At 35.8% G+C, this 13,230-nt stretch overlaps 1 protein-coding gene across 17 annotated transcripts in view; it reads left to right on the plus strand.

Annotated features, from left to right (window-relative positions):
* The first annotated feature begins 1,815 nt into the window (after window positions 1-1,815).
* Window positions 1,816-13,230, plus strand: part of LOC131144838 (protein LAX PANICLE 2-like) — a 42,743-nt gene continuing 31,328 nt past the window's right edge. For 8 of the 17 annotated variants that reach the window (XR_009133921.1, XR_009133922.1, XR_009133923.1 and 5 more), the window contains exons 1-2: window positions 2,198-3,068; window positions 3,399-3,474. Coding sequence is in view for 10 of the 17 variants with exons in the window: in XM_058093725.1 (XP_057949708.1) it covers window positions 2,287-3,068; window positions 3,399-3,474 (858 nt within the window). In the remaining 7 variants the exon portion in view is untranslated. Of the gene's footprint in view, window positions 3,069-3,398; window positions 3,475-13,230 lie in introns of all 17 variants that reach the window. The other 9 variants (XR_009133925.1, XR_009133926.1, XM_058093727.1 and 6 more) reach the window with 5 other exon arrangements.

A 13,230-nucleotide genomic window follows, 5' to 3' on the forward strand; every position in this document is an offset into this window, starting at 1 on the left:
CTCTCTTAGTATATGTAGATGATGTGATTTTGGCAGGAAATGATTTACAGGAGTTTAAGGATTTGACACACTTTCTACATGACAAATTTAAAATTAAAGATCTAGGAGAATTGAAGTACTTCTTGGGAATAGAAGTAGCAAGGTCTAAAAGAGGCATTTCCATCTGTCAAAGGAAATATGCCTTGGACATTCTTAAAGATTCAGGTTATATAGGCTCTAAGGCAGTCAAATTCCCTATGGAGCAAAACCTGAAATTAACTACAGAAGAAGGGAATTTACTTGAAGATCCCACTGCCTACAAAAGATTAATTGGGAGGATGTTGTATCTAACCATTACAAGGCCAGATTTATCCTATGCGGTTCAAGCTCTAAGTCAGTTCATAGACAAGCCAAGGGTACCTCACTTAACTGCAGCATATCGGGTGCTGAGATATATTAAAGCTACTCCAGGTCAGGGTCTATTTTTTTCAGCTTCTTCAGACTTGCAGTTGAAGGCCTTTTGTGATTCAGATTGGGCAGGTTGCATTGAAACGAGAAGATCCGTCACAGGTTACTGTGTTTTCTTGGGAAATTCTTTAGTTTCATGGAAGTCTAAGAAACAGAAGACAGTTTCTAGATCATCTGCAGAATCGGAATATAGATCCATGGCTACTACCGTCTGCGAAGTAACTTGGCTGATTTCATTACTCAAAGATTTAAAGATTGAACATACAAAACCAGCTTTGATTTTTTGTGACAATCAAGCAGCATTACATATCGCTGCTAATCCGGTATTCCATGAGAGAACAAAACATATAGAAATAGACTGCCATATAGTTCGGGAAAAATTACAAGCTGGTGTTATCAAGACTTTGCAAGTTACTTCACAAAATCAGCTAGCAGACATCTTCACGAAACCTCTTGGACTTCATTCTTTTGCTTCATTACTTTCCAAGATGGGTGTAATTGATGTTCATACTCAATCCCATCCATCTTGAGGGGCAGTGTTAAACAAATTAGCTGCCAGCTGTGTTTTTCAGTTAGATTTACAGCTTTCATTGTAACTTAATTTCAGTTTGTTATTTTTTAGTTTGTTAGTTTTTCAGACTCATATATATATTTCAGTTGCTGTAATTTTTTGTTAATCAGAAATAAGATTCAGAATTTTTTCCTCTCTCGCTCAGCTGTTTCTTCACATTCAGAGTCTCTTCTCCTCGTTCAGATATTTCTTCACAGACACCCGGGACGTACCAAAAAAAAAAAGAATATGGAAAGTACAGCGCCTAGGGCGTAGCTCACTTGACAGGGCGAATTTCGGTGGGTGCCTTTGATGAGATCAGGGATTTCTCTCCCCGAGTTCGATTCCTGCTGCAGGCTCCTGAATTTACCTCTTTGTGGTGGGTGGGGCACTGCTACTGGGCGTGAGATTAGTCACGACCGGTGCGTGCAGACGGTTAACGGTTGTGGATATCCGGTGATATTCACAAAAAAAAAGAAGAGAATATGGAAAGTACAGATGCACTCTGTGTGTGCGTGTGTGCGTCTCTCTCTCTCTATATATATATATATATATACATACGGAGAGAAAGACAGAGATTGAGGGGAGGCATGCACGGTCAAAAGTCACAGATGATGTAGCTGATCCATCCATCACCACCATCCATGTACTCTTTTCTCTCTCAAAATCACATGCATGGACTGACATGGGCACTCATTATCCCACATGCATCCCCACCCCTTCTTTATTTTGTTCTTTAATTAATTATACATATATATGTATATATATATATATATATATATATATATATATGAGGGATAGCTAAAATTTATTCATTTGCTCACCATTGTTGTTATGACAATTCATAGTATGGATACAATAGACAGATTTTCCACAAATAAAACAGAAAAAGTATAAATTATTATACTGCAAGTACTCCAACTTTCACTAAATTTAATTATAATGAAGTTTATTTAATATTCAAGTTCTTTTAAATACCCTATTAAGATTCCCTATATACTAATCAATAGTTTATTTCAGGCATTAAAAAAGAATAGAAAAACAGAACAACCTCAAAATAGAATTCTCTTTGTACATATAAAATGAATCTTTTTAATACTAACACAAGAAAATTCACCTTTTAAATGCAAAAATTAATCATGCTAACAATGATATTCTATATATCATCATTATTACTGTTCATTTTAGCATTGTTATATATATATATAACAGATCGAGATTAGCGGCAGAAAGAAGAAGCAGAGCGATCAGAGAACATCAGCAGGGGTTTTGGGTTTTTGCGTTCTGGTATGACCATGGTTCCTTCTGTAGCTCGCCTCTCTGAAATTTTAAGCGCTGGAGGTCTAATGAGCCGATTAGAGGGTTTTAATCTTTATGATCAGTACAACAACAGTTCCATGGCGGAAGATGATTCCAGAACTAACAGTACTACTCTCAACGACGAACCAGCTCCCACGATCTCCAAGGAAAATAACATCGCTGCTCAAGACGACGAGAGAGAAAGCAATAACAATAATAATAATGAAGCTGGGTGGCTTCAATTGGGTATTGGGGGAGGTCACGTGACCCCCGGCCACGACCCGACGACGTCCCGGCGAGGCGGACCAGTCGAGCTTGACCTCTTCTCCAGCTCGCCGCCGCAGACGGCTACGGCTTCTTTCTCGTACCATTTCCCGGAGTTTCGGGTTCCGCCGGGTGCCGGAGGGTTCGGCGCTGCGAGGTCGTTTTTGTGGCAACCGGGGAGTGGTGGGTCAGGGGACGGCGCTTATTTTCCTCATCAAGAGATTAACTGGGCGTTTTGGCCTGTACCGGTGAGAAGTTTAGCTTCGGGGTTTTCGTCGTGTTCGTCTCCTTCGACTTCGTCGTCGTCGCCGTCGTCTTCTGCGGCTTTGATGATGATGATGCCGCCGCCGTCCGCGGGAGGAGGGGCTTACTTCGGGAGACCGTTCCAAGTGGCGGGCGCCGCAGCAGTAGATGTGGGTGCGGGGCCGAGCTCCGACCTGAGAGTGATCGATGCTCCCCGTCGACCCCATTCGGGAATTTGGTGTATGCTTCAAGCCTCGCAAAATCAGTAAGTGCATATCTCATAAACGTAACTTAAATTACACACACACACACATACACACTCAAATTTAAAGCTAGGTAGGGATATTAATTTGAAGAACTTGATTTGTGAATGCAGAGCTAAAGAACCATTTTTGCCTCAGATACCAAAGAGCTACCTGAGAATTAAATAATTTCTTTATTTATTGGCCATTAATTCTAGATCTCTTTTGATTTTATTTTATTTTTTGTTTAAATTCAATTTTCCCTAAAAGGGCTTTCACTTTTTCATTTATATATTTACGAGTTCTTTTTGCTTTTTGCTCTTTTTTGGGGTTTGATGATATTGATGAGCTAGCAGAGATGGAAGGATGACAGTTCGATTGTTAGTGAAGTATCTGGTTAACAAGCTGGAACTGGGTAGCGAATCAGAGGTATTTATATTTATAACTTATATCCATCACTACTTGATCACCTTCTCATTATTCTTACTCGATTAATTTTCCTTCTCTCAGATTCATGTGCATTGTGTTTCTCAATTTTCATATATATAAGTAAAAGTAGGTGGGAAGTATGCGTCTAGGGATGAAGGGATGCAGGCATATGTGTTCTCTTTTTGTACTCATTGGCCTCTTTATCCCATAATCCCCTTTTTGTCATAACCTTAATTTCACCCAACGAAATGTTTGTCCAATTAAGGGGAAAAAATCCGATGATCATCACATTTATGTTTGCTCCACATGATCCTCACGTGCCCAGCTTGTGCTTGATTAGTTCGTTATTAGGGTTTAAGAGCTAGATTGATTATATGATGGGATGATGATGATGATGATGATGAATCTAAGGTGGTTATGATGGGGGGTGTAGTGAGGTTGAAGGAGGTGAGTAGTATGGTAGCTATAGGCTTGGTGGAGCAATGTGAGGGAATGCAGGAGATGGAGTTATCAGAAAACAACCTGACACCCTCTTCCCACCCCAAAACCAAATGGGAGTTGAATGGGCTTTCGCTATTCCACAAAATGGTTTTTAGGTTTTACTGTTTTCTTCATCTAGCTCAGTCCACATCTGCACACATATGCATTCGTGAAAGCAAAGTTTCATTCATAATCATCATCCATCTCCCCCATCTATATATATATAAGAATGTGAGAAGCTTTGAGGCTAGGCCATTGGAAAAATACAGGTGAAAGAGAAATGGAGGTTGGTGTTCGTGATTGGAAACCTTGGAGTAGAAGATCTTCTAAGTTACTATATAGGTGCAATGCATGTGTGATATATATGGTCTGATTAGGAGAGTGATATACATGCATATAGTATAATATAAACACGTTTGTATACGTATGTAAGTTCTCTGAAGCCTATTCCTCTCGAGTTGAAGGAAAACTCAATGGTAAAACTAAGAGCTTAAGTTGTTTTAGAGGATGGAGTTATTATACATGTAGCATGTGCTGACAAATCTATAATTCCATTGAGCCCAAAGTAGGACATGTATAAGAATTTACATATACCTTGTGTCGAAATATTTGAGATTCAGATATCATATTGAAGAATCACTCAACCAAGATATATATTTTGTTAAGTTCTTCATTATCTATCATATTTTAGGTAGTATATAAGATTGATATGGATAATTGGTCCCTAAAATTAATCAGACAACTTAATAACAACCCTTGGGGCAGGAAATCACCAATTTCGGATTCTTCAAACATCGTGTCCATGTAATAGACTTGCAAGTATGTCATGTCACAATGTCATATATGTCATTCAAAAGGGTGCCAAATCTTATATAGGAATGTAAGTTTTAACAAGTCAATCGTTAACATCACATGACACAGTGAACCTAGTAATTTACCACACATTAGCAGTAAGAGCTATAGAACTGGCCATAATTGTTTGTAGACATAGGCAATACCTTGAAGCTAGCAAGGGCAAGACCACATCCCATGGAAGACCCTCAACAATTATAAACTTCCTCAAGTACGTGGAGACTTCAGCCAGCCAAAAGTGGTGTCTTGATTCACAGTATTCACCACAAGTTACAGCTAATCTTTCAACGCTTATCCAAAAGTGGTGTCTTGGTTTTCATATTCAACCACTCCAATATCCCAATAATCAATCTCCTGTTAGGGTGATAGGTTTCCCCACAATGAAATAATGAACTGCCCTAGCTTTCAACCCAAATTAGGCTAGGTTCGTTCTCCACTCCATTCTTCTCATGTTTTTCCTCATGGAAGTTATACATTCCCATTTCCTTCCACAAGCATGCATGTTTGCAAATAACACGTGCATACTCTCATCTCAGCACTTCATCTCTAGCACGCGCTAGGCACAGTAATATGGATACACGATCCCAAAGCAAACTATCTCATGAAACGTCTCTCAAATGGGATATTATCAATCAACTTTAAACCTTTACTAATATATCTCGATCTTTGTGAAATCCTACCATGCAATTGTAGTGCAATTGTAAAAGCCTACCTTGCCTTGATCTAATAGTCCACCATTGCTAAGACATCAAAAACAATTAACTCGCTGAATTTTAATTCATTGTCGATCATCATAAAAATTTTTTGCAGCTTCTATCCCCAGACTATGCATGGAATTTATTAAGATCATTACATTCCATGAAACTTCATCTTGGTCATTAATTGTATCAAACGGTAATTGAGCATTTTGATGTTCTTACACTTAGCAAGTGCATTTATCAAAACATGCATATCTATGAAAGAACTATTGAGTATAGCGGTTTTATAAAAATAGGTTTTTCTATTCAAGGAATGCATCTGAGTTCTAGCTACCAAGGCCGATTAGCTAGAACAAGCATGAAGATCACATGACTGCGTCAATTCAAAATTGCTCATACACAACATCTAAGCATATCTAAGAACAAACTAAGTGTCTTCTTAATCTCACCATCCCCTAACTGAGCATAGCCAACTATCATTGCTTTCTAAGTAATATCATTTCTATTTGGTGACCCCATAAACAATTCCCAAGCTCCGTGAAGTTATCCATCATCCCATGCTTGGCATCGACATACATGCACACAGTGCATTAGAAAAAGCAAATTGATAAGGGTTGCCCCAAACAACAAAACAACTCCACGGCCTCTTTGCACTACTACAGAGTAACCATGGAACTCCAATGAATCACATTCATTTTAGGAAACTTATTAAAAGCCCATCGAACATCATCAATATCCTAAACAAGCTTTTAAAACCAACCCATAAACGGCCTATACACTCAAACAAAACTTAATCATACTAACTGAAGTAAAAGTGTTTGGATTCAAACCAATCATCCTTATTTGAGAGACAACTCCATTACCTCCTCAAAATTATCATTGCAGAGTAGCAAACTACCATGTCGATCCAAGAAACAAAACCCTTACAGATTTCTCTAGCATTAATGACAAACCCAAAAACAAAACATGTGTCAGTTAGAATTGTACCAACAAATGGATTATCCAAGCCAATTGACGTCACAAGGGGTGGGCATGAAAAACCAAAATTTGTTTTTGGTAGTTTTTGTAAACTCTTCTCTTCCTTTTCTTTATCATTATCCCACATGGAACCAATCGATTTCGGTTCAGAGTTTTTAATATTTTCGGTTAGTAGTTCAGTTACAGTTCAGGCCATGCAATAAGAATTAGAGTTTAGATTATGAATTGAATTTTATTTATGTTCAATTCATGGGTAGATGTTTTAAACCTTATGTAGGATGTGAACTTAAAATTTATAAATTTAAGATTTCTTAATGATGATTGAATTTTAATGTTTGAATTTTAAAATTTACAAGTTAATTATATGGAAGTAAAATGTCAATCTATAGTGAATTTAAAATTTTAAGTTGAATCAAATGGTTTTTGATTTGGTTAACTATTGGATATCGACCTAAAAATTGATTAATTGAATTTCAGTAAACCATTCAAAACGATTCAGTTACGATTCACATTTTTTGGCAAATTGAAATTTCAATTTGGTTACAGTTTGAAGGGTATGTAAGGTGTGGTGGTAAGACCCAGTTGAGCAATTGTTGGAGAATTGGACTTGCTCCCATGAGGGCGACGATTTCTGTTCAAGAAGGGAGTGGTTGGAACTCACAAGGAAGAGATTGTTGAGATTTTCACTAAGTTTGTACCACATTAGAAAAATTGAGTGAATGATGGGTGTTTATATACATAATTGGGCCCAAGATCGACAAAGCTTAAGCTTTTGGGTCAAATTGGTGCTCACCCATGTGTATCAAGTTCATCTATTGATTCCCCCATCGCTCATAAAATTGTATTAAAAAATGGGTTTAATTGGTAGTATTCTTTATGTAGTCCAGTTTAACTCAACTTCACCAAAGAATAGCAGGTACTGTGCAAATCAATGAACAAAATGTGAAATGAAATCACATTCTCTCGGGCATTTCATTGAACAACCTACGTGCATCCGTAATATTTCAGATTTCACATAAACATTAGAATGGATGATCCAACCAAATAAGCCTAAGTATTCACCTCTTTTCAGGGTTTTGCAATTAAGGTCCTTTCCTTTTACGTGTTCATCATTTAGGATACAACTTTCAATACAGTGGCACAGACATTCGAACTGAAATATAAGGGGGGAAAAATCGAATGAAAACCTTGAAGGAGTAGAAGTGAATAGATGAATGCACCTTATACTTTCCTCAGTTGAAGCCGCAAGAAGATTCGTGCAAACGCGTGCTGTGTGAATCCGTCAATCCTCACATATCAAATGCAGCACGAGCGCACAACACACATCAGGGGGGTTTGATGCTTTATTGAAATAACAAGCATAAGGAATCAGTGGGCTCGAAAGCCCAATGGTTTTGCTATCTACCTTGGGCCTTCAACTAGTTCAGCCCAATCTCAGACTATCATGGGCCTTCATCCAGCCCAATATTGCGAAATGGCCCATTTTTCTTCTTACATTAATAGTTCCAACAACTCATTTTGAATTTGTGAACAATATCGGCAACCAATGCTGCAAGCTTTTAAACTATTAAAGGCTCAAAACTTCACCTCAGTCGGCCCAATTACTAAAACACAAGAAAGAGAAACTAAAGGCCGAGAGATTGCTGGGCCTGGGCTACTCCATCCAGGATTGCTGGTACAAGCCTATTTGCTTATCATATATTAAGGCCTCGCAACCCATTTTGTTGTAAAATTTCAAACTTATAAAATTTAATATAATTTTATGTTTAATCATTCTTTTTCTAATTTATTTATTTTTAAATATTCTAATTGTAACACTCTACATATTATTAATGACACCCTAAAAACACGATAACACCAATTCTACCAATATCATCGTCTTGGACTTGTTACTTTTATTTATTTTCTTACCATTAATGTGTTGGGTTATTTCCTTCCATGTGGAGGAAAGCCCAAGTGGGCTTTATTAAAAGCCCAAAATCCAGTGCTTTAATATGATAACCTAGAGAAAGTTATAAAAAGAGAGAGAAAAACGTTATTTTTCTCATGCTGCCTAAATTTCATTAAAATCCGTCCCACTTCATCTGTGGTCCGATCGAGCTGAAATTTGGAGAAAATGTTCACGACTCAAGATGCTATAATCTGAATGGTGGAAATTGGACTTTGAGTTTGGAAGTTGGGATTTTTGCCCATGAACAGTAACCACGATTTTGGTATGTTCTCTCTAATTCTCTTTGTATTTGCCAAGATTGTTGATATCTTGATAAGATATATTTGTAATCTCTAATTGCGATTAAAGAAGACTTAGTGTACCTATTATTTGGTTGATAGTAGAGGTTTCAACTGGATTAGGTTTCGTGGTTTTTCTTCCTCACACTAGGGAAGTTTTTTACGTAAAAAATTGCTTGTATTCTTGTGCCTTTGTGTGATTGATTATTTTTATTATTACTTTCAACACCTATAAAAATAGTGATACTGTAAAGACCCAAAAATTTAAAATGATTAAAATAATTAGAAAAAAAAAACAACAGATAAATAAATAAAAGGAATGACGTGAGAAAAAGAAGAAGAATTTTTTTTAAAAAAAATTAATTAAATTAAATTAAGATAAATTAAATAATTAAATAATTAGTTATTAAATTAAACATTATTACATTGGATTTAAAAAAAAACTAATTAAAATAAGATATGTATATATAAAGTTAAAAGTTAAAGTAAAAGAAGAAGAAAGAAGGAAGAAGAAGAAGAAGAAGAAGTCAAACTTTTTTTTAAAAGTGCAGAGGTGGCCCCCCCCCCCCCCCCTGAGATTTTTCCTGTGCGCCTCTTCGTCTCTGTTTCTTTTTCTCTCAATTTCTCGATGAGTTTACGATGGATCGGGAAACGGAAGGTGCCATTGGAATCCCTGGTTCCATCGCCGACATTTCTACTAGAGCAGATTTTTCATGGGAACGGTTTAGGTACTGTTCTTGGGAAAGGTAATTTTTTCCCATTTTCTCAATTTTGCTGTTAATATGCTGTTAAATCGACGATCGGACACCACAATGGGGTCCTAGTCGTCGTCATTTTGGTGTAGGTAATTTTTCAATTGAAGTTTTCTAGGCCCTACTCCAAAGTGAGAGTGGGATTTGAAAAATTTGACTATATTTAAGGATATTATTATTTATTTAGGAATTATGACCCTAGAAAATATTTAAATAATATTTTATTCAAGAATAATTTATTAGAATTAGGAATTTAATTTCAAGGTCTGGGTGAGCGTCACAGGTATTTTTTGGAATCCCTGTTGGCGTAGTTCAAGAAACCAGGTAAGGGAAAAAATATATATTAAATCAGAATTTTTATGAATTTAATGAAAAAATAAATTGTGTTATATGTAAGTGTATATGTTTCAGTATGAGTAAAATGCCAATTATTTAAATTATATTTTTTCGAGTTTAGGGCTGTTTATTAGATATGTATGTGTGAAAATGAACTGATGAAAGTGGAAAAATATTTTCTAAATATTTATGTAAGACATGAAAGATATTTTTAGTATATAAACATTAAATGTTGGTTGACTTATTTTTGAGGCAGTGTATGAATTTTATTGCTAAATTGTGTAACATGAGTAAATAGAATGCTGTGTAAAAATATATGTTAAATGTATAAGATGCAGGTTAAGTAAGTAATGTATTGTGAATAAAACATGATATAAACTATGTTGCTTGTGTGTGTTAATGCAACCATATAAACAGCTGAAATATGTTGAGTAAACAGCTGAAATATGCTGGGTAAAACAGTTAAAAGTGGTTGGGTAAATATGTAACAGTTAAAAGTAGTTAGATAAATGTGTAACAGCTGAAAGTGGCTGGGTAAATGTGTCACAACTGAAAGTGGCTGGGTAAATGTGAAACAGCTAAAAGTTGCTGGGTAAATATATGACAGCTAAAAAATGTTGGGTAAAACAGTTGAAAGATGTTGGGTATGAAATGAAATGAAATGAAAAGGGAAATGAATGAAATGGAAATGAAATGTGAAATGTGAACAATGTAAAATAGGAAAGAGTCACTTAAAGTGAAATGCAATGCAATAATAAGCCATGAATATAAATAAATGTGTATGATTGAATAATGATAGAAAGAATGATGTATTATGATATTAGAACTATGTATGTACGTATAACATGTTATGATTGGGGGAGGCGTACCTTTCGCCTGAGGGCTTGCTGAGTAAGGTGAGTGCTTGATGAGTAAGGCGAGTGCACTAGTAGCTACAGATGTGACAGTAGCCGCATAACGTTCTAGGGCAGAGGGAACCTACTTGTATGGGTGGGTAGATTTCCCTATCCTTAGGGCTTTTGCCGATAAACTTTTGTATGAACTGTGTGAGTACAAGATCAATTTATCACTTGAGAGCTTACTGAGTAAGGTGAGTGCCCTGGTATGCTTTAGTTGCGACCTTTGGGTTGTCTAAATATCAGAGTAGAGGGGTGTTACTTGTATGGGCAGGTAATCACCCCTATCCTCGGGTAATCTCGTAGGTTAAACATTTGCATGTGTTTGATTAGGTTCAGGGAATGATTTCAGAAATTATATTAACGATTTTCAAATGTTAAATAATATGTTATATATAAACTCATGTTGGCCACACACTGTTTTAATATATTGTTTCTTCCCTTACTGAGATGTGTCTTACCCGAATGTAAATTTATCTTTTTCAAGATTTCCTCGAGATCGAGGTTTAATAGCTCGAGGTTTTTATAGCATTATTGGGAAATAGAAAAAGAAAATGGTATATTTCTATGTTAATTTTGGGAAAATGTAAATATTCATGTTTTATGCCTTTATGTTTTAAGACTATTGAGTAAGGAATAAACAACAACAAAACCAAGCCTTAGTCCCACTAAGTGGGGTCGGCTATATGAATCCTTTTCCGTCAATTTATGCGATCATGGATCATTTCTTTTGATAGATTCAAAGATATTAAATCCTTATTCACTATCTCTTCCCAAGTTATTTTAGGTCTACCCTTACCCCTTCTATTGCCCCCCATAGTAACTAAGTCACTCTTCCTCACAGGTGCACTATAAGGCCTACGTTGCAAGTGTCCATACCATCCGAGTCGTCCCTCCCTTATCTTATCTTCTATAGGAACTACACCTAACTTACCACGAATATGTTCATTCCTTAATTTATCTTTCAATGTTATACCACTCATCCATCTAAGCATCCTCATCTCGGCAACTTTTACTTTTTGGATATTATGTTTCTTCGTCGCCCAACATTCTGATCTATATAGCATAGCTGGTCTTATAGCTGTCCTATAAAACTTCTCTTTCAATTTTAAGGGTATTTTACGATCACATAGAATACTTGAAGCACTTCTCCATTTTTCCCAACCTGCTTTAACTCTATGCATTACATCATCTTCAATTTCTCCTTCAGCTTGCATAATAGATCCAAGGTATCGAAATCTACAAGTGCTATTTATTTCTTCATCATCAAGTTTAACTTTGTCTCCAATATTCCTCCTATCATTACTAAAATTACATTTCATATATTCTGTTTTATTTCTACTTATCTTAAAGCCTCTAGATTACAAAGCTTCTCTCCATAATTCTAACTCAGCATCTACTCCATCCCTAGTTTCGTCAATTAATACAATATCATCTGCAAACAACATACACCATGGAACCTCCTTTTGAATACTCTTAGTCAATTGGTCCATCACTAAAGCAAAAAGATAAGGACTCAAAGCAGATCCTTGATGTACACCTATGGTAATTGAAAATTCTCTAGTTTCTCCATCTATAGTCTTTACACTAGTCATTACTCCATCGTACATATCCTTAATGACATCAGTTTACCTACAACATACACCTTTTTTTTCTAAAACCCACCATAGAACTTCCCTAGGTATCGTATCATATGCTTTCTCAAGGTCAATAAATATCATATGCAAGTCCCTCTTCTTTTCTCTAAACTTTTTCATTAATCTTCTTAAAAGATAAATGGCTTCTGTGGTAGATCTCCTAGGCATAAAACCAAATTGATTTTCTGAGACCTTAATCTTTGTTCAACTACTCTTTCCCATAGTTCCATCGTATGACTCATAAGTTTAATTCCACGATAGTTATTACAAGTTTGAATATGTCCTTTATTTTTGTATATAGGTATTAAAGTGCTTTTCCTCCATTCATCTGGCATTTTCTTAGTTTTTACAATTGTATTAAATAAATTAGTTAACCATATAATTCCGTTATCACCCACGCATTTCCAAACTTCAATTGGGATGTTATCTGGTCCCATAGCTTTCCCATTTTTCATCTTTTTTAGTGCAAACTTAACTTCGTTAACTCTAATTTTGCGAATAAATCTTATATTTTTAGTCTTTTCCTCATTTGACAATTCTAAATTTAAGCCTTCTATTTGTTTTTCATTAAACAACTTACTAAAGTAACTTCCCCATCTTTCTTTAATATCTTCGTCCTTAACCAAGACAATATCATCCTCGCTTTTTATACATTTTACATTTCCTAAGTCCTTATTCTTCCTTTCTCTAGCTTTAGCAAGTTTAAATATATCTCTTTCCCCTTCTTTTGTACCTAATCTATCATACAAACTATTAAATGATCTATGTTTAGCTTCCTTACTATTGAGTAAGGAATGATTGTGAAAATACTGAATTGTTTTGAGAGTTATGTAGATTATGAAAATACAGGTGCTAAATGGATAATATGGATTATAGTTAGAATTAGTAAACTTTGGTA

Source organism: Malania oleifera, chromosome 12 (genome assembly GCF_029873635.1).
Source record: "Malania oleifera isolate guangnan ecotype guangnan chromosome 12, ASM2987363v1, whole genome shotgun sequence".
Classification (NCBI taxonomy): Eukaryota; Viridiplantae; Streptophyta; class Magnoliopsida; order Santalales; family Ximeniaceae; genus Malania; species Malania oleifera.